Raw genomic sequence first — 26739 nt, 5'->3', positions numbered from 1 at the left:
ATATTTTATATGCTGTTTTATTGTTCATTGAGCATGAAAAAATATCATGCTTTTTTGCTATATGAATTATATATGCTTTTATGTCTTGCATTTGGATGTTCTTTATTAATAAATCTTCACCTTTTGAGTTATTACTGTTTCTTTTAGTGATTCTCTGTGATTTTATTATTATTATTATTATTATTATTATTATTAATAAACCTATTTCAGGTTTGTTTTTTAACCAGCAATGTAGTCATTTTAATCAATAATGGAGTTAAATAAAACAACCCAACAAGTTGGGTCAAAGATTTAACCCAACCGGCTGGGTTAAAACAACCCAACGCTGGGTTTGTCCATATTTGACCCAGCGTTGGGTTGCCAAAATAACCCAAGTTGGGTTGTTTTAACCCAGCATTTTTTTAGAGTGCATAATTTATCAATGTTAATATATACTGTAGGTTATGACAGCTTCTTTACATCCATTTTGACCGCTTCCAGCATCCATACCGTAAGTGCACAATTAGACGCACAAACCAAGAAAAAAGTGTGACTGGCTTGATCGTGTACTTTCAAACCGCGGCTGGCTTGACCACAGTCAAATACGCAGGGCCCCCCGCGAACAGCACGTCGGAGGCCCCCCAGTGATGGGGTTAGTAGGAATGCTTCACAATATTGGAAATATTTCTGTTTTACATCATGAAGGCAAGCCATTGGATATCACATAAGCAACATGCAAACTTTGTTCAAGACTTAATGCTGGTGATTGTCTGAAAAATATCTGACGACACTCACATTAATGGTGCATATTCTCTCAGAGACGACGGTGATTTTCAGAATCTCCCACTTAATATGCGATATATAACTCTTTTAATTTATTTACTTAATATTTATTTTCTGGCCCGAACATGAAAACAACGAGAAGAAACATATTTCGTGTTGAACAGCTTGTGTTTGAAAGTCCGCACTTAAAATAAAGTTCCATTGATGACTGAAGTGTTTATTTTATTTAGGCTATAGGACTATAAATTATTTTAAGCTATAATAATCCTCTTTTAAAATACATTTTTTAAACATTTTCAATGAGGAGTAGCCAATCGCTTATGATCCTCCTCTTCACAATGCATCAGTTATGAGCTATCATTGCAACAAATTAATTGTAATATTAATCTAATAATAATAGTAGCCTAAATAATAATAGTCTGAATGTAACAGGCCTACATTAATTAGAAATGCCAAATACTCTTAATAATGACAATATTTAATGCTTTTGACAATATCTCTGTCTATGTCTGATTCATGATCTCCTGTCCTCAAAAGCTTAGCAAGCTCTCTGATTTCATCAGAAATATCTTGATTTGTGTTCTAAACGTTAACAAAAATCTTACAGAATTGGAACAACATGATGGTGAGTAATTAATAACCAATTTAAAATTTTGGGTGAACTAACCCTTCAATTATTTACTATTATTGCGTTTTTAATTTGCCATGATGGGAGTTATGCAATTATAAATGCAAACATCTACAATTCTAATTAATTTATAAAGGTTTATGTGTGGTGGATCTGATATAACATCTCCTCTCTCTTGATTTGTCAGGTGTCTGTAGAGTTGAATCCCGGTCTGACTCCTCCGTGGGTTCTTCCTCCTGGAGTGAATCTGGTTCATGTGCGAGGTCTGGGACAAAGTGACACACTTCACTTCCTGTTGTGTAATCATGGAGCTCCAGCGCTGTTAATGGTTCACACGAACAGCACACAGTCATCAGTGCAGGTGGACTGGCCTTCCTTCATCAACAGCAGTTCACCCAGCAGCCTGAAGGTGGAGCCGCAGACCAGTGTGCGGTACAGCAGGGCGCTAGTGTTCACCAGAGTAAATACACTCAATATTATATGAATACATGATGTATACATATGCAGTCTTAAAATAACAGTTTTTATTTTTATTATTACTAGAAATGATAGTTATAAATCAAAACATGAAGACTTCTGTGTGTGTTTCTCAGGTGTGGGAGTACGATGACGTTCGTAACACCGCCGACCCCCAGCTGACCCCAGAGTCCAGCTTTTTCCCTCCATACGAGCTCCAGAACTTCATCTGGTCTGACCCCAAGATCACTGTTAATCAGTCGGGTATCACGGTAACACTGTGCGGTGGAGAGAAAACGGAGAGTTTCGTCAACGGCTCCCTCTGTCTGCAGGTGAGCAGAACTACAAGAACAAACAGCAGGTTCTGTGTAGAGTTGTGTCTGATTTCTCTTCTTTCGTCAGTTCTCAGCGTTTGAGTCAGTGGGTCGTGATCAAGTGTGGCCAAATCTCCGTCATAACGCCAACTCCTCGCAGCTGCGTGTGTGGATGGACGGTGTAACGCCGCGAGGAAAGCACTCCAGATTCGCTCTAGAGTTTCAGTCTGTTGGAGAATCAGTATTCAGGGAGAGAACTTATGACAGCACCTGCATAGACGATGAGTACAAACCCTATTTCTTTCAGGTAAACACTTTAGCAAACTTGGACAATGTCTCAGATTTTTGTCTGCATCATATTTGATACACACACTTCTAATGTTTTAAAATGATCAGTTACAGTTAAACCTGTCACACAATCTCCATGCCTTCTGTTGTCAGTCTGATAGCTTAGACTTTTTTAATCATGTAAAAGCGTGCGAACATTTACTGATGCAGCTCAGCTTTACTTGATTCTCCATCAATCATGTTTTAGAGTCTCAAATCTGATCCTCAGGATCTTTTGAGGAGCTTTTGTTTACAGAAACTTTACTTTCACTGTTCCTCAGCGGAGGAATGATCTTCACGAGCCTCCAAAACATCTCGTATCTTCTGGGGAGCCTTTAATTCTTCAGCTCTCAATAAGCACTGGATTCCATTGCAATATGTTTGGATTATTTAAATCTCTTTTACTTTGACCTTTTTTAATGGAGATATAGAGTTACCACTGCTATTTATATCATTTTATGTAAGTATCTGCTATTCTGTTTATTTAGATGACAAGCATCAGAATTAATTCATCATATTCAGCCTCTTTGAGTCTCTGAAAAAAATTTTTTTCCTCCATGTTCTCACCATATCCTAATATATTAGCCATACAATCCTGATGGATCAAATATAAACAAAGCATTTAAAACACATGCAATTTTTTTCTAGTGTTGTTTTTTAAATATTTTTTTGTAAAAAAAAAAAAGAAAAAAAGAAAGGAAATTCTTATTTTCCTTACTATTAATCAATATCCCCAAAGTGTGCATAGTTATTATGAATGTATATTGATGTTTTCCTGTATAAAGCAGGCGTTTATCCCATCTCTTCTGTCAGGTGTCTAATTGGGTCTCGGTTCCAGTAAATGGTGACAATGTGTGGGGTTATAATCAGTGGAAACCTGTGGCGTATCGTAAACCAGAACCGGACCCCACACCCTGCAAACACTCCGAGCTTGTGTCCGAGGACCAGATCCCTCAGTCCCATCTGGTGCAAGCGTATTTCATAAAAGATCCTCAGACTTACGGCCTGAACATCAGCTTCGGCATCCCTGGAGACCCAGTTTTTTACAGTGACACCAAATACATCAGCTGGTGAGTCAAACACTGGGAGTTAATTTGACATTTCTCATCAGGAGCATTAGAGACTGAACTGAGAAAATGAATAAAAAATAGTCTTTGAGGGACATATGTACACTGTAAAAAGTGGTAACCTGTGATTATTACTTTCAAGGGCTAAACAAATATTACTGGTATAAATTATTGTGTAAACGCTGGTTCAGTGATATTAAACAATATTTTAACTTGAATAAAACCAGTTATTTTAGATGCTACATTTAATTTTTTTCTTTCAAAATGTTGAGTACATTTTCCCCCATACCTTTAAATTATTGTTGAATATTTTAATTTAAAATATAAAAAATGCAATATTTGTATGAAATTAATATTACATTTCATATTTTTTTTATTGTGTCTGAGTGTCCTTTAGTTTCACATTAATTACAGATGAGAACAACAATAAATCCCATATTTTCATCTACTTTGCATTTTCATTTGAAGATATGAAGTTTAAAGTATATCAACTGCTCATATTTCTTAAAATACAAAATACTGTTGTTTCATATGAATCATCCACCTATTTGTGGATTTGTTTGAGTCTTAACGCTTGAAATATTGGAAATCCACAAATTTACATTTACATTTATTCATCTGGCAGCCATTTTATCCAAAGCAACTTACAATTCAGGAATACAAGAAGTGATTAATCATAGGATGGCAATAAGCACGAAAAGTGCCCATTATACAAAGTTTCAGTCATCGTTCAAAATAGTAAAAGCAAGAACAGGAAGGGATTAAGGGATTAGGGAAAATGAAAACATAGAAAAGATGAAAGCAAAGAAAATTTTTATTTTAGAATCATTTATTTTTAATAAGAGGATGTAGCTAGATGCTCATGGAAGAAATGAGTTTTCAGTTGTTTCTTGAAAATTATGAGGGATTTGGCTGTCCGGATGAAGTTAGAACCATTCCACCAGCTGGGAACAGTGAAGGAAAGTGACTTGAGAATGATTTTGAGCGTCTCTGTGATGGGACCAAAAGACCAACAAGGCTTCTGGGCGGGATGTAGAGTTGTAAGAGTGAGTGGATGTAGAAACACTAATCTCTTGAACTGCATTCTTAATCATTCTTAATCATTGACGAAGAAGAGAAGAGCATTGAGAAGCATCAAGAAGAGTATATCAGTAGTCTAGCTTAGAAATAACAAGGGTCTGGACAAGAAGCTGTGTCAAATGTACTTTTAGAAAGGGCCTGATCTTCCTGATGTTGTGCAGTGCAAACCTGCATGATCGTGCTGTTTTTGCAAAATTGTCTTTAAAGGTTAGGTGATCCTGGCCAAACTCGACATAGTGTATACAGAGAAGAGGAGTGGTCCAAGTACTGATCCCTGAGGAACCCCAGTGATGTAGTGTATAGAGAAGAGGAGTGGTCCAAGTACTGATACCTGAGGAACCCCAGTGATGTAGTGTATAGAGAAGAGGAGTGGTCCAAGGACTGATACCTGAGGAACCCCAGTGATGTAGTGTATAATGAGAAGAGGAGTGGTCCAAGGACTGATCCCTGAGGAACCCCAGTGATGTAGTGTATAGAGAAGAGGAGTGGTCCAAGTACTGATCCCTGAGGAACCCCAGTGATGTAGTGTATAGAGAAGAGGAGTGGTCCAAGTACTGATCCCTGAGGAACCCCAGTGATGTAGTGTATAGAGAAGAGGAGTGGTCCAAGGACTGATACCTGAGGAACCCCAGTGATGTAGTGTATAATGAGAAGAGGAGTGGTCCAAGGACTGATCCCTGAGGAACCCCAGTGATGTAGTGTATATAGAGAAGAGGAGTGGTCCAAATACTGAGCCCTGAGGAACCCCAGTGATGTAGTGTATAGAGAAGAGGAGAGTGGTCCAAGTACTGATCCCTGAGGAACCTAAGTGATGTAGTGTGTATAGAGAAACGGAGTGGTCCAAGTACTGATGCCTGAGGAACCCCAGTGATGTAGTGTATGTAGAGGAGTTGTCCAAAGACTGATCCCTGAGGAACCTCAGTGATGTAGTGTATACAGAGAAGAGGATTGGTCCAAAGACTGATCCTGAGGAACCCCTGTGATGTAGTACATATAAAGAAGAGAAGTGGTCCAAGTACTGATCCCTGAGGAACCCCAGTGATGTAGTGTATATAGAGAACTTGAGAGACTCGAACTCACAACCCTTGGATTGCGAGTCCAACCATCTAACCATTAGGCCACGACTTCCCCCTATCTGTGACCTATCTGTGTGGTAAGACTCAAACCAGAGTGCAGTTCCAGTGATGCCCAGAGATGAGAAGGTGGACAGAAGGATTTGATGATTAACCATGCCATGAACTGAAGATTTGGACTCAGCCCTTGCACTCCGTAGTGATTCAGTGACTGACACCAAGGCAGTTTCAGTTGAATGGCCACATTTAAATCCAGATTGATGTTGATTGTTTATTGTCCAGCTTTTGATTGAAGAGTTTGTTCAAGGAATTTTGCTATAAAATAGAGGAAAGACACTGGCCTGTAGCTTTCAACAAGTGTGCTGTCTAGTGTAGTTTTTTAGGCAGTGGTGTTACCCGAGCCTGCTTGAATGCAGTGGGGAAAATGCCTGGGAGAACAGATGTGTTGATTATGTGAGTGAAGTAAGAAGTTCAGGGGAAATACGTAGCTTGTAGGAGATGTGAGGGGGTGCAGAGAGGATAAGTTTACAGAATTCTTCTTTTGAAAGATGAGATTATTATTAATGTTTGTGAGGTTATTAGCAAAATCATCTGCAGTTAAGGTGTTGAGAGAATTGAGGAGAGTATTGAATGCTTTGAAGAGTTTGTGTGTGTCTTATGTGCTGTTGATCTTGTTTTGGAAAAAGGTAGTTTTGGCAGCGTGAATTGCAGTGGAAAACGTGGATAGCAGTGAATGATTCCTGCTGAGATCAGCTGAATCCTTTGATTTGCAACATTTTCTCTCTGCTGCCCTGTGTTTAGTGCAATATTCACAGAGGTCATCTGATAACTAAGGGCTGGAGGCAGTAGCCTATCCTGGTCTGGAGGGAATAGCACAGGTATTGTTTAGACAAATAGTTAGGGTAGAGAATAATATATCAATGGCACAATGCACATCTAAAGATGAGAAATGTGTGGAAATGGAAGAGAGGACAAAACTACTGTGGTACAGTTTGCCATTTAAGCACAAATTAACAAGTAGCAATAAGTCTTTTGGTATATACTAATAACAGCTTACTGCAAAAAAACATGCACAATCAGCATAAAATTGCTCTAAAAATACAAAAAGCAGTAAATGAATGAATCCTCCTTACTAGCAAATAAGTATTTTAAACAAGAGAAAGAGAAAACTGGAATTATGCAAAACTCTTAAATGCTTTTTTTTTATTGTTTCTCTTTATAATTATGTATGTATTTAGTAGATTGTGTTTAAAACATAAAAGAGTTTATAGAAATTCTACATTGGTTGTCTGAACTCGGAACTGTTCTTTACTCCACAGGACTGTTTTAATGGGCTTGGGTGTACCTCTGGGCAATTCATTCTACAATTTACACATTGCCTTCATACCCATTGGAATTGTTATACTGCTGTTCATTTTCGCAGTTGATTGTGCTTGTAAGAGGACATTGGGCTACACACGAATCTGACATTACAAGCCTTGATCTCATGCACACACGAAACAATTAGTGATAAGGTTACTGACCACTGAGAGGACCACTACAAACACATTACTGTTAATTGGACGACTGACTTAAAATTTAGAAATAACACAATAAATGATCTGGATGGGTCGGTCTTTTATGTTTAAACAGATTACATATTGAATTTTTCTACACCTTTATACTTAAATCTCATAGGCTGGACAACCACAGATCAAACCTGCAAGTGCAAACTATTTTTTTTCCTTTTATTTTCTTAATACATTTTTCATACATATGTTTGTTTGTCCCAAAATTCTGCTTGTAAAATCAATTAAAAGGGCCAGAATAATGACAACTGCACACATTTTAAAGACTTGATAAACGTTTTCTCTTTAATCCTGAAATATATGCAAATGTTTTCATAATTATTAAGAACTGCACTGAGCAAGGTTCTCAGTAGGGATGCCCAAATCCTAATTAAAAATTAGAAAAACATGGATAATGAATAACACAATCTACGGATTTTCTAAAAGGGACATGGCTAGTCTTGCTGTGGTCATATTACAGTACTTCAGATTTCACTTATCACTCGAGGATAGTAAGGAGAGAGGATTGACATGATGATGTCGAAGGATTTGATGCAGAACAGGTCCTGAGTGTCACTGACAAATATCTTATAAAATCAGTACCTCCTAAATTCATACCCTAGGATATATAATGTTTTTACAACTTATCAATTAAATATTTATTATTTTATATTATGCATAGCTGTAAAGCATTTATCATTTATAAAAAATACATCAATAATGATGAGCCATTTGTTCTTCAGGAGGATAGATAGATTTTCAGTCATTGTATACCCTCTATACACACAGAGCACATGTAATTACAAATCGGAAAGTGAAAGGAAAAACAAGCGTACATTTAAAAATGTTTTCTTTAATTCAATAATTCACCATGTCCCTGTAGGGGAGCTGTAGAATGAGTCATTTCCTTTCTGAACATGGCATTTACATTTGGGCACATCCCTAGTTCTCAGGGATTTTTACATATGTTGAGTTTTGATGTTTTTAACTTAACTGTGGTATATGGCACAATTTTATTTTACATTTATTTGCACTATAGAAACACTTAATTCTTTTATAAAAGACTTATTAATGTTGGATAAAAATGTTTATTCTTCTCTATATAAATTTGGTGAACACTTTTTGGGTGTGTGTATGTGTGTGTGTGTGTGTGCGTGCATGTCCATTGTGGATCACTAATGTTTTAAACAACTGTTGCATGTCAGTCAAACATTGAAACTGTTAAAATCAGATCTTGTGCATCATTTATTCATACATCAGATTCTAGATATACTCGGCAGGACTGCATTATGATAAACATATGAGAAATATGGAACAAAACAATGCAATAACAGCATGACAAAAACAACAGCATCATCATTAATCATGTAATCATCTTATTATTCCATTAATCATTCATAATAATCATTTAAACCATTTATATACTCATTTCATTGATTAGTCATTTATAATTTTTACTTTTTTATATTATTTTGCATTGTTTTTTAGTCTTGTGACTGTTTGTTTTTGTCTTTACAAGTAAATGATCAGAGAATGTCTCCATTTCAGAGGTTGTTGTTGTGAAGCAGTATTTTACCATTGTTATGGCTTGTGCTGAAATAACACTTTTTGTATTTGTACTGGTCTAAGCATTGAAACATATGCAACTAAGATTATGCAATAAACTCCTGTCTTTTTTTGTCATCATCACTTTGTCTCATGCTTGTCTGACTGATGACTGTTCCTTCGATTGTTGAGGAGGAGAAGGAAACTATAGCTCAAAATTCAGTATGAACACATAACCTAATGACCTAAAAACAACGTGCTAAAAGTGTAAGTGCGGAAGAATGGACGTCAGACGAATGCAGATCATTTTGCATTAGAATGAAGCTGCAGTTTCACAATACATTAATTACACTTACTGTACAAATTATTGTGCTTGAAACAAGATTTACACCTTTACAAAGCTTCTCTTCTCTTTAATTTATGCTTACAGTCTTATGTACACTTCCACAAATATTACCCTGCATATGCAAATCTTTTTGACATCATTTTACCTTCATACAACTCTGCCAGCAGGAAGTGGTTTTGAAGCGACAGAAATACAGCAGTTTCCTTGTAATGGCTTTTATGAAATGTAATGTAATGAAATGGAATGCTCTAACTGAAATAATCAGTGAGATAAAATTATAAGCTGTCAACATTTAAATCATGGTAATTAAACTAAGCTAACACTTCATATTCACTAAAATAAATCACTGACACTTTCCTTTTCTTCTGTGCTGCCCAGAATGTGTATGTGATGTTTTAGCCCAAAATACACTGCAGATATTTTTTTATAGTGTGTTGAAATTGCCACTTATTCATGAAACACAAAACACACCGTTTTTGTGTTTGTTCCTTTAAATGCAAATGAACTGTTGCTCCCACCTCCCTTCTCAGAAGAGGGCAGAGCTTCAAGAGTGAATGCTCAGGCATACTGGTGTTACCGTTTAACTGGTGGCGACTGTATTGCTGACTTCACATTGCTTCCAAATGCAATTTTAACTACGTCATTCACAATCTGTCACAGTTCATAGATCTGTGTGTTCATTCTACACGTCTGTTTTCTCGTTATCTGTCTGATTGCTCATTCAGCATTGCTCCAGCAGTCATTGGGCTGAAGAGCTAATCAGCATGGCTCCACCTGATGTCGGTTCTGTCCTGTCTTTATCTGTCTTGTGGTTGTTACTGCATGTTGTCAGATTGTTGTTCGTAGTTGTAGATGCTGGTCTTGCTCTCAGTCCTCAGATCTCTCTTCTTGCTCTCAGCTGAGGAGATCACCCAGTTTGCTTCCACGCCTCTTCCCAGGAATATTCTCTGGGTTGGTTTGGGTCAGTGCCTCATAGTCTCCGTGTTACAGAGACAGCTTCTAGTACCCTGCTGTATTGCATTACGGCAAATAAACTCTTCTACTTGCAATTGTATTTTGTGTTCTTTACGTGACAGAATGATCTGACCAAGATGGATCCAGCAACTATGGCGGAGCTGAGAGACATTCTCACCAGCAGCAATAGTCGTTTTGCACAGCAGGAGGAGCAAATCATGGCTACTGGTCGTGCAGAGCATGCACTCGTCAAGCAGGTCTCAGATCTCACCACTCAGGTCAGACAGTTAAAACCTGAATCTGCCCAACAACCCACTGCACTTAATCCTCCGACGGTTTCACCAGTGGATTTCACCAACCGAGGCATTGAGCCCCGTCTACCGCCTCCGACTGTTTATTCCGGTGAGCCCCTGTTATGTCGTTCAATTTTGACCACTTGCTCTCTTCACATTGCTCTCCAGCCTTCGTCTTTTCCTACAGAGGAGTCCAAAGTCGCTTTTATCATCACTCTTCTGTCTTGACGAGCGGCTCTCTGGGGAACAACGGTGTGGGAACAAGGACACCATTGCTGTTCATCATTCCAATTATTTTCTGAGGAGCTCAGGAAGGTTTTTGATCAGGCTGCATCGGGCAGGGAGGCGGCAAGGGAATTGCCAGAGTTACGTCAAGGATATCGATCAGTTACGGATTATTCTATTGAGCTGGCGCATTGGCAGAAGAATGCAAATGGAATTAAGAAGCGCAGTGGGACATGTTTAGGCATGGATTGGCTGACCGGATCGTTAAGGAGATTTACACCCCGGAATTACCCACTTCACTCTACGGATTGATCGATCTGGCCATCCGATGGGACACCAGACTACACCAGCGTGACCAGTTTGCAGCCATGGTGAAGATGACCGATCACCGCTTCGATCCTGAACCCATGCAGGTGGGCAGAGCTCACCTTTCTCCAGAGGAAAAGGACAGGCGTAGGAACCTGAGGCTGTGCCTATACTGTGATGCTGCAGGTCACATCGCTGCGCAGTGCCCGGTAAAAACCAGAGCCCGTTAGTAAGGAGGCTACTGACGGTCGGAGTCACCACTCAGAAGTCCTCCTCCATGGTAACTCTGCTCTCGGTTCAAATATGGAGGGGCCGGGACATTTTACCTTTTTAAAGTCCTGGTGGATTCTGGAGCAGAAGGTAATTCTTTGGATTGTGGGACAGCGTCAAAGCTGGGTATTCGTGCAGTCCCACTTAGTCCACCTATCTCAGTCAGTGCCCTCTCTTGTCAGTCGCTTCCACCCATCACCGATGCCACTATTGAGACCATTTCTATTTATTTGACTGATTCCCTTTTGGCTCCTGTGGTTTTGAGTCACCTCTGGCTAGTGTTACACAATCCCAATATAAACTGGCAACTAAGCACAGTCTCATCCTGGAGTGAATATTGTCATGCATCATGTTTGTTGTCTGCTTGCTCTTCTGTGTCTTGTTCTGTGTTGCAAGATGAACATATGGATTTGTTAAACGTGCCCGCAGAGTATCTTGATCTGAAGGGAGCGTTCAGTAAGTCCCGGGCTGCTTCTCTTCCTCCGCATCATCCTTATGATTGTGCAATAGATTTATTGCCAGTTACTTCTCCGCATAAAGGCAGATTATACTCACTTTCCGTACCGGAGAGGGAGGCCATGGAGAAATATATTTCTCATTCTCTTGCAGCCAAGATCATTCATCTTTCTTCTCCTGCAGGTGCGGGATTTTTTTTTTGTGGAAAACAAAGATGGTTCCCTGCGTCCTTGTATTGACAATCGAGGGTTGAATAGTATCACGGTAAAGAATACCTACCCTTTAACGTTGATGTCTATAGCCTTCGAGAGTCTGCAGGGTGCTTAATTTTTCACAAAATTGGATATTCACAATGCCTATCATTTGGTTCGCATAAGAAAGGGGAATGAATGGAAGACCACTTTTAATACCTCCAGGGGGCATTTTGAGTATCTTATGCTGTTTGGTTTCTGGGCTTTGCCAATTTTTACCGGCGTTTTATAAGCAATGACATCCAGCCACCTTTGACTTCCTTAACCTCTGCCAAGATGACGTTCAGGTGGTCTAGCGCGGAGGAAACAGCGTTCTGCAAATTAAAGAGCTGCTTTGTTTCAGCTCCCATTCTGGTGACCCCTGACCACTTCCGCCAGTTCATGGAGGAGGTCAAGGCATCAGAGGTGGGGACTGGTGCAGTTCTTTCCCAGCGTTCTTCCACGGAGCATATTATTCCACCTTGAGCATATTATTCTCATCATTTTTCTCCTGCCGAATGTAATTATGACATTGGTAATAGAGAGTTGCTGGCAGTTAAGCTCGCTTTGGAAGAATGATGTCATTGGTTGGAGGGTTCGGAGGAACATTTCTGCTAAAAGGTTAAATTCTAGGCAGGCTCCCACCGTATCTATCGTGCCACATGACATTGTGGTATTTGGTATGACTTGGGAGATCGAGTCGAAGGTCCATAGGGGCCTTAGAAGGGGTAATGCTCCGCCTGGATGTCCACAGATTAGTTTATTTTTGCCAGAAGAATTATGGTCCGATGTCATCCATTGGGGCCATTGTTCCGAAGTAGCTTGTCATCCAGGGATAAATCGTACAGTATTTCTTGTCAAACAGCGGTTCTGTTGGCACTCTATGGCCAGGGATATATGTCATTTTGTTTTGGCTTGCTCTGTCTGTGCCACTTCTAAGGTTTCCTGTCGACCCCCTGCTGGACTCCTTCAGCTGCTGTCGGTTCCTTCGAGACCCTGGTCCCACATTTCGCTAGATTTTGTTTGGGACTCCCGCCGTCACAGGGTAACATGGTAGTTTTGACTGTGGTGGACCGGTTCTCGAAGGCAACTCATTTTGTTCCTCTGCCCAAATTACCCTCAGCCAGAGAAACAGTGGTTGCTGTCATTGATCATTCATTCATTGGTATTTATGGCCTCCCAGTAGACATGGTCTCTGACAGGGGGCCTCAGTTTGTTTCCAAATTTTGGAAAGAATTTTGTCGTTTGTAAGGGGCGACTGTTAGTCTTTCTTCTGGGTTTCATCCCCAGAGTAATGGTCAGATGGAGAGGGCCAACCAAGATTTGGAACGTATGTTGTGGTGTTTGGTATCTCAAAACCCATCCTCGTGGAGTAAGAAACTCTCATGGGTGGAGTACGCACACAATTCTTATCCATGGGCCTATCTCTGTTTGAGTGTAGCATAGAGAATGCATTTTTTGTTTTTGCAAATCTGAGCTATATGCAAAACTTATTGTCATCGCTTTATAACGTTATGTTTGAATCAATCACAAGCCTCCCGGTTTTCAGCCAAAATATCTTTAATTGTGTTCGGAAGACGAACAAAGCTTTTACGAGTGATAAGTCCTGATAATCAGCTTTTGTTATGTCGTAATCACGAGAAAATAACTTATGTCAAGATCACAAGATAATTAAGTCGTTAAGTCGTAGTCAAAATGAGAAAGAAAAATTTCGTATAATCCATGGCCTCTTAGGACTTCCTTAGTAAACAGTGTAGCTGTAAATCACGCTGTTAAAAGGGCATCTTCCTATATTTCCAATGATTTAAACTCTTATTAATGTTTTCATTTTATTAGACTTGTCTAAAAATAGTGATTTCTTAGCACAAGTAACATTTTCTTGTGTAAGTGAGCGTCATGCCTGACGGACAGACCTGTTTTCCCCTCATATTTTAGTTGTATGATTTTAATGCAGTCATTTTAGGAAATGATTGCTCACTGTGAAACTTGATGTGAAACTTTTTTTGTTGTTGTTCTTCTGTAAATGTGAGAACAAATCTGACATCATTTAACACACACCACAATTGTGTTTGAAGAGGTTTATAAGCTCAGGGAATGCACAAATACATTGTATTTGTTAGTTTTGCTGCTGTTTATCATATCAGAACTTTTACCAATAAATTTATCTATGAACTCATCTTTATTTAATCAAGTTATGCCCCCCACCCCAATTTATTTATTTTTTTACAAAAAATCTTAAGTTATTTATTCCCCCGAAAAAGTGTTATACTTCAAGTTTATTTTATTAAGCATACTTAAGTGAAGTTCAAGTATATATTTTTGTATACTTTATGTAGTAAGTATACAAATATCAGTGTTCTAGTAGTGTTCTTGTAAGTGTACTGTTTCAATACTCCTTGGGACTAAATTTCTAGTATATAAAAGTATACCTTAAGTATAACAGTAGCAAACTTTGAGTACACAACTGGTTTACCTCTATGTTTGTAGTTTGTACTGCAGTTATACTAAAAGTTAACTTATAGGTACACTGATAGTTTACTAATTAAATACTTAGTACACTTTAAAGTATAGTCTAGAACTAGTACTAGTTTAGTAGTACTCATAAGTTTTCTTTAAGTGAACTTTACATCATAGTTTAAGTATACTACTATACTTAATATACTACTATATAATATACTATATTTAGGTTTTAATATGTATATATATTCATATCTGAACATACAAAACATCCAAAAAAAAAAAAAAAAGAACATGGTATCTGCTTTTAAACACATTTTATTCTAGCTTCATGCGTTATTTTTTTAAAAACACTTTAATGTGTTTCATAAAAATAAAAAAAATTTTTTTTTTAACAAAAGCTGAAAAAAGTCTATGAATTGAACTCAGAATGATAATCATAACGTAGATGAAGTCAATCAACACCCCAAAGCTGGACTGTAATTATAACCTCTTATTCGGTAGACATTTTATTCCATAACGTTATAGTTTTGATGCTGTTTCATGTCAGATGATCGTGTTACATGTGTTAGTATCTGCTGTTTCTTTTTTCTTCTTCACTTGTTTTTTTTTTGGGGGGGGGGGGATTCTGTGAAGAAGATGTGTACTAGCGCCCTCTACTGTATAATAATGAAAACACAGATTCTAGGAGTATAACTCAAATGTTCTTACACAAATTTGAAATGTAAGTCAATCATACTTAAATGTCACTTTAAGTATATTTATGAGGAGTACATAAAGCCAATTTCTGAGATGTACATACAAGTAAACGAAAAGCATACTTTCCTATTTTAAGTTTAAAAGAAGTATACTAATAGCACATTTGAATAAACTTCTTTTTCGTAAGGGACTTTTTCTTAATCTCAGCTTGTTGTTCATTGCAAAGGGTTGAAGCCCATTTCTCTGAAAGTTTGAAGTCAGTTGTGTTTTAAGAGAAATAGCACGATCTGATTTTGTGTCCGAAAAAGGTGACATTTGTCAAAACAATGTAAAATTTGATCTGGCCAACAGGAAAAGCATTTAGACATTTATTTTAGTTTGTAGTATAGTATTTCTGGTTTAGCTTGCAGTGCAAAGCTCAGACAGGAAAATAAAGCATACAAATGTGTCATTTAGCTGAATTGTGACGAATCAGAGATGAGCGTTTGGCTGCGCTCCATCCTTTCTGCCAGCCGTGATAGTGAATGATTCCTCCTGCAATGATTGTAGCCAGAAAAAACACAGCAATTGCCAGACCAACACCACCAAACATCAACGCCCTCTCTTTCGTAGTCACTCCATCTACAGAGAGGTAGAGAAGAATTGAAGAACCAGAAAGTGTTAACTGAAAACTAGAATTAGTGTTGGATCTCCACAGCAGTTAGAAAATTAAATGAACAACAAAGATATGAACCAAAGTGTTACCTATGACATCAACCTCTTTTGGCACTTCTGTTACAGAAAGACCTATAAATATATGAACAAATTATTAAACACACACAAATACAAAGTTGTTTTAGTTGTACATGGAAGAGTGAGTTAAGATGAGCTTCTGTGACTTTTTGTTCTTTATGCAACAGAGATTTTGCATAATGATATTTGAGCGTTTTTATAATTTGTTTTTCAGATCAAGAAAACAATTCACTGCATCCAAACTTTTGTATTTTTGTGACTTAAAAATGTACTCTGAAATCCAATTATATATACACACACATATACACTGAAATATCAAGAAAATATATATAATGGCCTTTCTCTTGCCACCAGAAAAGAGTAGAATGAGTCCTTCAGATCTGAGGTGATACCAGGCGATTTCATATCGTTTTGTCATGCTGCAGTTCAGACTGATTGTTTCTCCCTTCTGAACTCTTAACACATTAAAAGACCCTCGCAATGATGCATCTGGAGTGAGATTATAAAAACAGATCCTTTTAGACCATGTTAAAATAATATCTATTTGAGGTTGATGTGTTAATTTCATGATGTTTGGAATTGAATATATTTACCACTGGATGTGGGTTGCGTAATATTATTTTAAATTATTGTCCCTGGATCAGTACGATACTCTTGCGGTGGTGGCAGACATATTTTGAGTATCAGTTCTTGTTGAACAGAAGCGATCTAATCCTGTTTACATGAAATAAGCTGCTCCCGAGCAGGTTTAAGCTAACGGACCTGTTGCTATGACAGCAGCTCTGGGATGAGCTTCGAAGAACCAAATGATCCAAGATCAAATCATCAACAATCAAATCCAGCTAACTGAGTTAGCGACGTACCAAGAACGGGCCCCAGGAGATCAGTTCCTCTGTTATACTGTGAGGATCATATTCTGCTGATCTCAGAGTGAACGATCAGTGCTAATCAACATGAAGCTGATCATCTTTATCTCTGATGATCTCAGATAATACTAACTGCTTTCTACTAGACTTCATCTCTTAATAATGTCAGCTCACACATCATATATTTTTAACCACACATATCTCTCCGGCAGCTGTTATATGTGACAGAGTCGTCTCGGCACTGAAGACACATCACAAGTAACCAGTGGATCTCAGGTGTTCAGTGAAGATCATTATAGTTTCTCCAGTTCCTGTGTGTTCTCTGTATTCTCCTGAACCTGTGTGTGATCTCTGTGCTGACGTCTCCATATGATGACAGAAATCACAATCACAGCCACAACCAGAATCACCAAACACACGACAACTGACACAATCCAGTTCTCTACAGATGGAAGAGGAAGATGGGAAGAGAGCATATATTTAAAAAAAATCATTATTAAACTTGCTTGATGATTTTGTAAAGCTCTCAATGTCTGTGTAACTTACTGTGTTGTCCAGTGTCATTTTTGTGTGTTTCCGGTGATTCTGTACCAGATGCTGAAAGGTAAGTCACACAGTTTAATATCAATATTTCTGTCAATGTTCAGATCATGATGAATAAACCTCAGCTTTATAAATAATATTTCCTCATATCTGAGTTTCTCTCACCTGTGACTGTGATCAAGATTTCTCCTTCAGTGTCCAGAACTCTGTATGTTCCTGCATCACTGTCCAGAAATGATTTAATGGTCAGGTTTCCATCATTATCATCATTCATTCGGTCGCTCTGAACCCCGTGATCTCTCGTCCAAACCTCCTTCCACTCTCCACTAGAGTTTGTCTTCACTTTATCAGCATTAGACACCAGAACAGACATCTTTAGCTCCTCGCCTGTTTTCACAGAAATCTCATCTGAGGAGAAACAGAAAGACATTAATCATTATTATAATGCTGTCAATCAATCAAGACCATAAACACAGATTTATGATTGGTGACCAAATGTAATCATTTAAAGAAGCAGATGCTGATGTTTGATCAGTTTAGTCTTCACCATGAATATGAAGATCGAACTTCCACTCCTTTTTTGGCTTCAGCTCTGTCTGATCATTATTGTAAATGATTCTCAAAGAGTATTTCCCAGCGTCACTGAAGATCAGATTCTTGATGACGACGTCACAGTTTCCTTCTTTAAACACTCGTCCTCTACATTCTTCAGTCTCACACACAGATATGATTCCTGACTCACTGAATAACTCAATGTAAACAATATTATCGTCCTCATGTTCACATCTGAGTCTGATGTTTCCTCTCTTTTTTCCAGACACAGATATAGAGGAGGTTTCTGCAAATAAAGTAAATATTAAATCATTAGAAAGTATCAATACTGAAAAATAAATGTGTTTCTGTCTATTCTCTTTAATTAATGTTATTATAAGACAATCTAGTTAAGAGTTAATTTATTCAGCTATATTCTCCTCTGCTGCAGATATTTCATGGCAGTGGAAGTGGATTCATCAGCTGTGAACTGATGGAGGAGTTTCTCTAATATTTAAGATCAGAAATGAATGTAAATATTAAGGATGTTCATTGCTCATCAGAAACATGATCTATTTTGTCTTTGTGCTCTTCATCTAGACTCTCAACCTCAGGTTTCTTCATCGTCTCTACATGAAATAAAATCATTAAATGCTGAATCTCAAGCACTAATGACTAATGAGATCTGCTTCATGAATGAACAGAAAACAGCAGCTTCATCAGAATCTAAATGAGCTTCCAGAGCTTTACCTTACAAACACCTGAGATTCAACTCTTCCTGCTTTTAACAAAAAATACAGCAATCGTTTATAATAATGAAGACAGAACTGAAAAAAGTTACTTTCTTTGCAGCAACCAGATATTTGTTTTAAAATATGAATTAAAAATATAAATGAGGGAAATATAACCGAGCAATATTAGCAGTGCCTCATTTTAACTTTTTAAATTATGATGAAATTAATATAAAGCTGTATCAGATGTAAGAGAGCAGTTGTAATGAATTCCTGAACAATTTTTATAAATAAATGAACAGCAGATAAATCAGTGAAATCTCCACATCAATCCACAAATGTTCACAAAAGTCTTGGTTGAGACACAACAGAGAAATAATTGACTAGAATAACTCTATCTGACACTGAACACCAAGAATAAATAGAGTTTCTGAACATAAATGACACTGACCGCTGTGATAAACCTGACAAAACAGCAGCAGAAGAAGATTGAAGCATCTGAACCTGATGAGAATAAGAGACAGATACAGACACATTAATACAGACAGAAAACACTGATCTGAGAGAGAAAACACTACACAACTCACACAATACACAGACTACTAACATTATCAGTGTGTGTGTGTTTCTTAATCATCTGAGATCTGAGTCAACATGATGGACACAAACGGACACAGAGTAACCAAACAATCCTCACATCAACGTAAGTAATTTGAATTGAGTGATCAATGTAGAACATTTGAATAATTCCATTAATAATCACAGTAGTAAAAACCATCATCACAATCTTAGTTTATCAGAATAAAGTTAAACATGTTCACTCATTTCCTAAGCGTTAGCATCATTAGCAGGTTAGCAGGCAAGCCTTTCTCACAAATAAACACAACGATTGTTACAATAACACAAAACATACAAGCTTTATATTTAAAAGGATAAAATAACTTACATTGTAAACGTTCAGCAGAAGTTTTACATTCTACATGCGTTACATTTAGAAAACCACTGGGCGTTTACCGAGACATGAGTGAAAACAAAACCGAATGCATCACAGAGGAAGTATGTGTTTGGCTCCTCCCACTGTATGGCTGGCTCCTCCCACTAAAGGAGTATGACTGGTCTTTATTGTCCTCTGCTGGTTATTCTGTTAAAGCTGAAGATGTGTTGAGTCCAGATACAGACAGATGAAGTTCATTTTCAACAAGATCTCTGATGATTTCAGTCTGATCTCAACAGTTTGTTCAACATATTTTATCATAATATTATCAATAAAGCATTATTGTTTTGAACTTAGTTTAATAAAATATTAAAACTATTTTATTTATTCATAAATACAAACCAACAAATCAACCCCAAGAAAAATGTTTCTTACAAAAATTGTTTAATATTTACTCTTTCACAGCATATTTACAAATAATAATTCGAATCCCCAATTAAACAAACAAAAGCAACATATAAATATAAACATATACAGATTTTTTTTTTTTTTTTTTTTTTTTACAAAATATAGATATTTACAAGCACACTGTCTTCTCTTCCGTGTCTGTTGTAAGACAGTGCAAAACAAAGCAGTTTGTGAAATCTGGTTCGTGAATGAATCATTCGATGTAACCGGATCTTTTTGAACCATTTCACCAAATCGAACTGAATCGTTTTAAACGGTTTGCGTCTCCAATACGCATTAATCCACAAATTACTTAAGCTGTTAACTTTTTTAATGTGTCTGACACTCCCTCTGAGTTCAAACAAACCAATATCCCGGAGTAATTCATGAACTCAAACAGTATTGACTGAACTGCTGTGAAGAGAGAACTGAAGATGAACACGAGCTGAGCCAGATAATGAATGAAACACTGACTCGATGGTAAAATGTATATTAGCATCTTCTGCTTCAGGATTTATGTATTACATGACACAGTGGTGTGTGAAATGATGGCGGTGTTGATAAAGCACAACTCATACCTCCCTATAGAAGAACTTTACCACGATAGGTTCACTGTGGGAAACAGCACTTCTCACTTTATTCACTTACTCTTTATATGGCTTTTGCTGGCTCTGACACGTGCTTGGTTTTTTCCTGAGTCTTTTTCTAGCCAAAAACAAAACTTGTCACAAAATGAATCTTTAGGTTAGGCCTGACTATTTCAGGGGGCTTGTCAGAAGTCCATTTATTTTTTAAATTCTGTTAACGTTTGTTGTGTGCGCACTTAAAACAACTATTTGTCATTCCTCTTATACCACTGACCTCTTTACTTTATATTTGTGTTAAGATTGCATATTCATTTGTTTTTCTTCTGTATGTATTGGTCCACTATTAATGCTTCGTTGATGCGGCAGTAATTTCTGAATTTGCAGTATTTTAAAAGCTCATTTTGGATCTCTCCAGTTCATTGGCAGCTGCTTCTTGTTTATCAGCTCCATTTGTCAACACCATCATGCACACTTAACTCGAAAGTTTGTGCACCCCTTGCAGAATCTGTGAAAATATGAGTAATTTTCAAAAAATAAGAGAGATCATAAGAAATGAATGTTATTTTTTTATTTAGTACTGTCCTGTGTAAGATATAGTACATAAAATATATTAACATTTATTCCACAAGACAAAAATGTTTTTTTGAAACTATTAAAATAACCCCCTCAAAAGTTTGTGAACCCTTGGTTGTTAGTACTGTGTTCTGTTACCTGATGATCCTCGGCTGTCTTTCTGTTTTGTGATGGTTGTGCATGAGTCCCTTGTTTGTTCTGAACAGTTAAACTGAGCAGCGTTCTTCAGAAAAATCTTTAAGCTCCTGCAGATTCTTCAGTTTTCCAGCATCTTTGCATATTTGAACCCTTTCCAGCAGTGACTTTATGATTTTGAGATACATCTTATCACACTGAGGACATTTGAGGGACTCAAACACAACTATTTAAAAAGATTCAAACATTCACTGATGCTCCAGAAGGAAACAAGATGCATTAAGAGCTGGGGGGTGAAAACTTTTGAACACGATGAAGATGGCCAAATTTGTCTTATTTTGTTGAAATATAGTTCTGCCCTTCGTAAGCAACAGAAGATACTTGTATGTTTCCCGGTACACAAATTAAGTACAATTTACATTGCTCTTCATATTCCTAAAGTTTTCACCCCCAGCTCTTAATGCATCTTGTTTCCTTCTGAGAGAGGTAGGCGTCAGCTTCATCTTACATTAATTAGTTTTTGGATTGAGGTTTTTATAGCCTAAACTTTAGAGGATTTGATTTGAAGAGAAACTAATAACTGCTTTTATAATGTTTTTAAACATTTTGCTTTATACTACAGGCATTTTATCCTTCATTATTTAGGAAAAGTAATAGGGCTTATAAAATGCAATGTTAGCCGTGACTTATGTTTTTTGTTTTTTTTTACTCTCAAAACGCAATCTTATAGAAGTGTTTTTTTTTTTTAACAATGCAGTAAACATTTTTTAAATATCTTAAAAATACTTTTAAAGTGTTGATAGATTTTTTATTTATTATTATTTTTTTTAATTTTTTTTGAGTAGGCCTAGCTTACATTTGGACAAAATCTGGTGCAAGCTGTAAACTGTAAGCGTTAGATCTCTATTTTTATCCTTTTTTTTGAATAAGGAAAAAGCTATACTTTATTATTATTATTATTATTAAATTATTATTATTAGGCAAATAATAGGCAAATAATATTTTTTTTTTCAAAATAACGTTATTAACCGGTATTTCTTCCTCCCAAACCGGTTTCGGAACGGTAATAATATCAGAGGAACGCAGAACAGAAACGTTAAAATATCGATTCTGCTCGGAGTGAACCAATATAATTTGTTTTTGTTTTTTTTCGAGCACGGTTTCAAATGGAAAGAAACTTTGTGTGTCCTCTTCCTCACATTGACACATATTTCAACAGATGTGTTCAAAACATGCATAGAAATACAGAAATGACAGAACAATCAGGAGATCAGTTACTCTGTTATACTGTGAGGATCATATTCATATTCTGCTGATCTCAGAGTCAACGATCAGTGCTAATCAACATGAAGATGATCATCTTTATCTCTGATGATCTCAGATTATACTAACTGCTTTCTACTAGACTTCATCTCTTAATAATGTCAGCTCACACATCATATATTTTAACCACACATATCTCTCCGGCAGCTGTTATATGTGACAGAGTCGTCTCGGCACTGAAGACACATCACAAGTAACCAGTGGATCTCAGGTGTTCAGTGAAGATCATTATAGTTTCTCCAGTTCCTGTGTGTTCTCTGTATTCTCCTGAACCTGTGTGTGATCTCTGTGCTGACGTCTCCATATGAAGACAGAAATCACAATCACAATCACAGCCAGAATCACCAAACACACGACAACTGACACAATCCAGTTCTCTACAGATGGAAGAGAGGAAGATGGGAAGAGAGCATATATTTAAAAAAAAATCATTATTAAACTTGCTTGATGATTTTGTAAAGCTCTCAATGTCTGTGTAACTTACTGTGTTGTCCAGTGTCATTTTTGTGTTTTTCCGGTGATTCTGTACCAGATGCTGAAAGGTAATTCACACAGTTTAATATCAATATTTCTGTCAATGTTCAGATCATGATGAATAAACCTCAGCTTTATAAATAATATTTCCTCATATCTGAGTTTCTCACCTGTGATTGTGACTGTGACTGTGATCAAGATTTCTCCTTCAGTGTCCAGAACTCTGTATGTTCCTGCATCACTGTCCAGAAATGATTGAATGATCAGGTTTCCATCATTATCATCATTCATTCGGTCGCTCTGAACCCCGTGATCTCTCGTCCAAACCTCCTTCCACTCTCCACTAGAGTTTGTCTTCACTTTATCAGCATCAGACACCAGAACAGACATCTTTAGCTCCTCGCCTGTTTTCACAGAAATCTCATCTGAGGAGAAACAGAAAGATATTAATCATTATTATAATGCTGTCAATCAATCAAGACCATAAACACAGATTTATGATTGGTGACCAGATGTAATCATTTAAAGAAGCAGATGCTGATGTTTGATCAGTTTAGTCTTCACCATCAATATGAAGTTGGTACTCCAGGTCTGTCCGATCATTATTGTAATAGATTCTCAAAATGTTCTTCCCAGCGTCACTGAAGATCAGATTCTTGATGACGACGTCACAGTTTCCTTCTTTAAACACTCGTCCACTACATTCTTCAGTCTCACACACATCTATTTCTCTTGATGGAGTGAATAACTTAATGTGAACAATATTATTGTCTTCATGTCCACATCTGAGTGTGATGTTTCCTCTCTTTTTTCCTGACACAGGTTTAGATGTGTTTCCTGCAAATACAGTATAATATTCAATCAATAGAAAATATCAATACTGAAAAATAAATGTGTTTCTGTCTATTCTCTTTAATTAATGTTATTATAAAACAATCTAGTTAAGAGTTAATTTATTCAGCTATATTCTCCTCTGCTGCAGATATTTCATCTCAGTGGAAGTTAATTCATCATCTCTGAACTGATGGAGGAGTTTCTCTAATATTTAAGATCAGAAATGAATGTAAATATTAAGGATGTTCATTGCTCATCAGAGACATGATCTATTTTGTCTTTGTGCTCTTCATCTAGACTCTCAAAATATATAAAAAAATATAAATGAGGGAAATAAGAGAGAGCAATATTAGCAAATGTTGATGAAAATAATATAAAGCTGTATCAGATGTAAGAGAGCAATTGTAATGAATTCCTGAACAATGTTTATTAATAAATGAACAGCAGATAAATCAGTGAAATCTCCACATTAATCCACAAATGTTAACAAAAGTCTTGGTTGAGAGACACAACAGAGAAATAATTGACTAGAATAACTCTATCTGACACTGAACACCAAGAATAAATAGAGTTTATGAACATAAATGACACTGACCGCTGTGATAAACCAGACAAAACAGCAGCAGAAGAAGATTGAAGCATCTGAACCTGATGAGAATAAGAGACAGATACAGACACACATCACAAACACATTAATACAGACAGAAAACACTGATCTGAGAGAGAAAATACTACACAACTCACACAATACACAGACTACAAACATTATCAGTGTGTCTGTGTGTGTGTAATCATCTGAGATCTGAGTCAACATGATGGACACAAACAGACACAGAGTAACCGAACAATCCTCAAATCAACGTAGAAATCATTTGAATTGAGTGATCAATGTAGAACATTTTAATAAATACATTAATAACCACAGTAGTAAAAAACATCATCATCATTATCTTCGTTCATTAGCATAACGGTAAACATGTTCACTCATTTCCTTAACGTTAGCATCAGTAGCATGTTAGCAGGCAACCCTTTTTTACAAATAGACACAACGATTGGTATAATAGCACAAAACATACAAGCTTATATTTAAAAGGATAAAATAACTTACATTGTAAACGTTCAGCAGGAGTTTTACATTCTACATGCGTTACATTTCGAAAAGCACTGGGCGTTTACTGAGACATGAGTGAAAACAAAACCGAATGCATCACAGAGGAAGTATGTGTTTGGCTCCTCCCACTAAAGGAGAGTATTGGTCTTTATTGTCCTCTGCTGGTTATTCTGTGAAAGCTGAAGATGTGTTGAGTCCAGATACAGACAGATGAAGTTCATTTTCAACAAGATCTCTGATGATTTCAGTCTGATCTCAACAGTTTGAGCAGCAGATGTAAACTAATTTAACATCTACATATTTGATCATAATGTTATCAAGACAATAAAGCATTATTTTTCTGAACTTAGTAAAAAAAAATATTAAAACTATTTAATTCATATATAAATACAAACCAACAAATCAACACCAATAAAAAATGTTTCTTACAAAAACAGTTTAATATTTACTCTTTCACAGCAGATTTACAAAGAATAATGCAAATCCCCAAATAAACAAACGAAAGCAACATATAAAAATAACTGTATATATTTAAATAGAAAAAAAGTAATAAATATACATATTTACAAGCACACTGTTTTTCACAGATTGGCACAGATATACATGCTTACTGTTTATATTATAATTATATTTATATCATATTATAAATACTTTACTATGTTTTTCTGTTAGTGGATTAGAATAGAAACAATAATTCCTAGTTAATGAATACGGATTGGTAGAAGTGATCTGTCCAGATCTTTCAGTCAGTTTCACACAAATACTGAATGCAGATAGAGTTAAACTGATTCCTGATGTAGAGCTCTGGTCTAAACATGCACACACACTGAACATTACAAATATACAGCAGAAATATGTTGAGAGAATCTTGTTGATCTTGCAGATCTGTTGACTCTGAAGACAGTAGTCTAGATGGAAATAGGGGTCCACGCGCACCCCCCGGCTTTTTTTATGCCACCTGACTTTTTAAAATCCTTAAAGTGTCTATTTTCATAATCAGCCAGGTGCCAAGCTGAAATAATGTCCCAAAGGGTTCTTTTTTAACCCTTTGCTGCACCAGACCGGAACCCGAAAAATCAAAAAATGATATAGAAGGTGGCATAACATTAGAAGTAAACAACATACAGAGACAAATTAACACATTTTTCAACACAATTCTGACCCCAGGAATTTAATGGACTGGTTATTTTTGACATTTGACAACATATTGACCTTATTTCTGGACAAAAATAGCAAAAAATGGCCAAAGATGTGTAGAGAATGGAGTGTGTGTGCTGCTTCTTGAAGTTGGTCAGCTGTTCCAAGATTGTATGCACATCCAACTGCTTCATCTACAGTAATGCTGAGCTGTACCTGTATATGAGGTTCGACTTCATACACTCATGTTGATGCACCTTGGAGAATGTGAGTTCATGAGAGATGTCTTTGTCTCCCTGTAACCGTCTTGCCAATTTCTCACTGCGGTATTCAGGATTAGGAAAACCTTGATTTTCCAATGTCTTCATGTACAAGTTGCATATGGATCTTAGCTGGACAACCTCTTTGCATTCAATCACATTCCTAAGAATGTAATCCTTTACCACACAATATGACTTGTTATGTTCTGCTATCTTCTGGGCCTGTCAGTGTTGTCTGCTGCATTTTCTACTCTCTCCCTTCACCGCTCATGGGTTTGGTACTCTGTGTTGAAGTTGTTTCTGCATGATGGATGATGCTTAGCTTCCAATACAAATAGGTCATTGCCCTGCACCTTGCGATAAAGAGCCTAGGTTCAATAACTTTCCCGGCTGGTTCCTTGTGTTTCCAACTTTGAAACTTTGCAAGCTATTCAGTCTTGCCCTTGAACTTGGATTTTGCTTTGTCACAGAAAACACTAATTGGGA

General features: G+C 36.9%; 2 protein-coding genes across 5 annotated transcripts in view; one reads left to right on the top strand and one right to left on the bottom strand.

The window, feature by feature from the left end:
- The window catches only part of LOC113062499 (glycosylated lysosomal membrane protein-like), a 29751-nt gene extending 20811 nt beyond the window's left edge, over positions 1 to 8940 (top strand). The window contains exons 2-6 of the mRNA XM_026232400.1: positions 1578 to 1850; positions 1984 to 2178; positions 2249 to 2467; positions 3301 to 3557; positions 7027 to 8940. Coding sequence (XP_026088185.1) covers positions 1578 to 1850; positions 1984 to 2178; positions 2249 to 2467; positions 3301 to 3557; positions 7027 to 7174 — 1092 coding nt within the window. The 3' untranslated portion in view covers positions 7175 to 8940. The remainder of the gene's footprint in view (positions 1 to 1577; positions 1851 to 1983; positions 2179 to 2248; positions 2468 to 3300; positions 3558 to 7026) is intronic.
- A 6009-nt stretch (positions 8941 to 14949) lies between these two features.
- Positions 14950 to 24976, bottom strand: LOC113062514 (uncharacterized). 4 transcript variants are annotated; one of them, XM_026232421.1, is made up of 7 exons: positions 24854 to 24970; positions 18890 to 18942; positions 17724 to 18014; positions 17342 to 17584; positions 17180 to 17230; positions 15780 to 17075; positions 14950 to 15656 (listed from the first exon to the last, which is right to left on the bottom strand). In XM_026232421.1, coding segments are annotated over exons 1-6 (789 nt in total). In that variant the 5' UTR covers positions 24856 to 24970; the 3' UTR covers positions 14950 to 15656; positions 15780 to 16926. The 4 variants fall into 4 exon arrangements, with proteins under 4 accessions (XP_026088206.1, XP_026088204.1, XP_026088208.1 ...); XM_026232419.1 differs by lacking the exon at positions 24854 to 24970 and adding an exon at positions 19385 to 19526; XM_026232423.1 differs by lacking the exons at positions 17724 to 18014; positions 24854 to 24970 and adding an exon at positions 19385 to 19526.
- Between the last annotated feature and the right edge of the window lie 1763 nt (positions 24977 to 26739).

This window comes from Carassius auratus, chromosome 44, assembly GCF_003368295.1.
Source record: "Carassius auratus strain Wakin chromosome 44, ASM336829v1, whole genome shotgun sequence".
NCBI lineage: Eukaryota > Metazoa > Chordata > Actinopteri > Cypriniformes > Cyprinidae > Carassius > Carassius auratus.
Note: the sequence above shows the minus strand (reverse complement) of the source record. Positions and strands in the feature narration are given on the sequence as shown.

Coding starts and splice junctions, on each gene's coding strand:
- LOC113062514 (XM_026232421.1), bottom strand. Junction 17,585..17,723: donor GTTCGATCTTCATATTCATG/GTGAAGACTAAA, acceptor GTTTCTCCTCAG/ATGAGATTTCTGTGAAAACA. Junction 17,076..17,179: donor AAATGACACTGGACAACACA/GTAAGTTACACA, acceptor TTCCATCTGTAG/AGAACTGGATTGTGTCAGTT.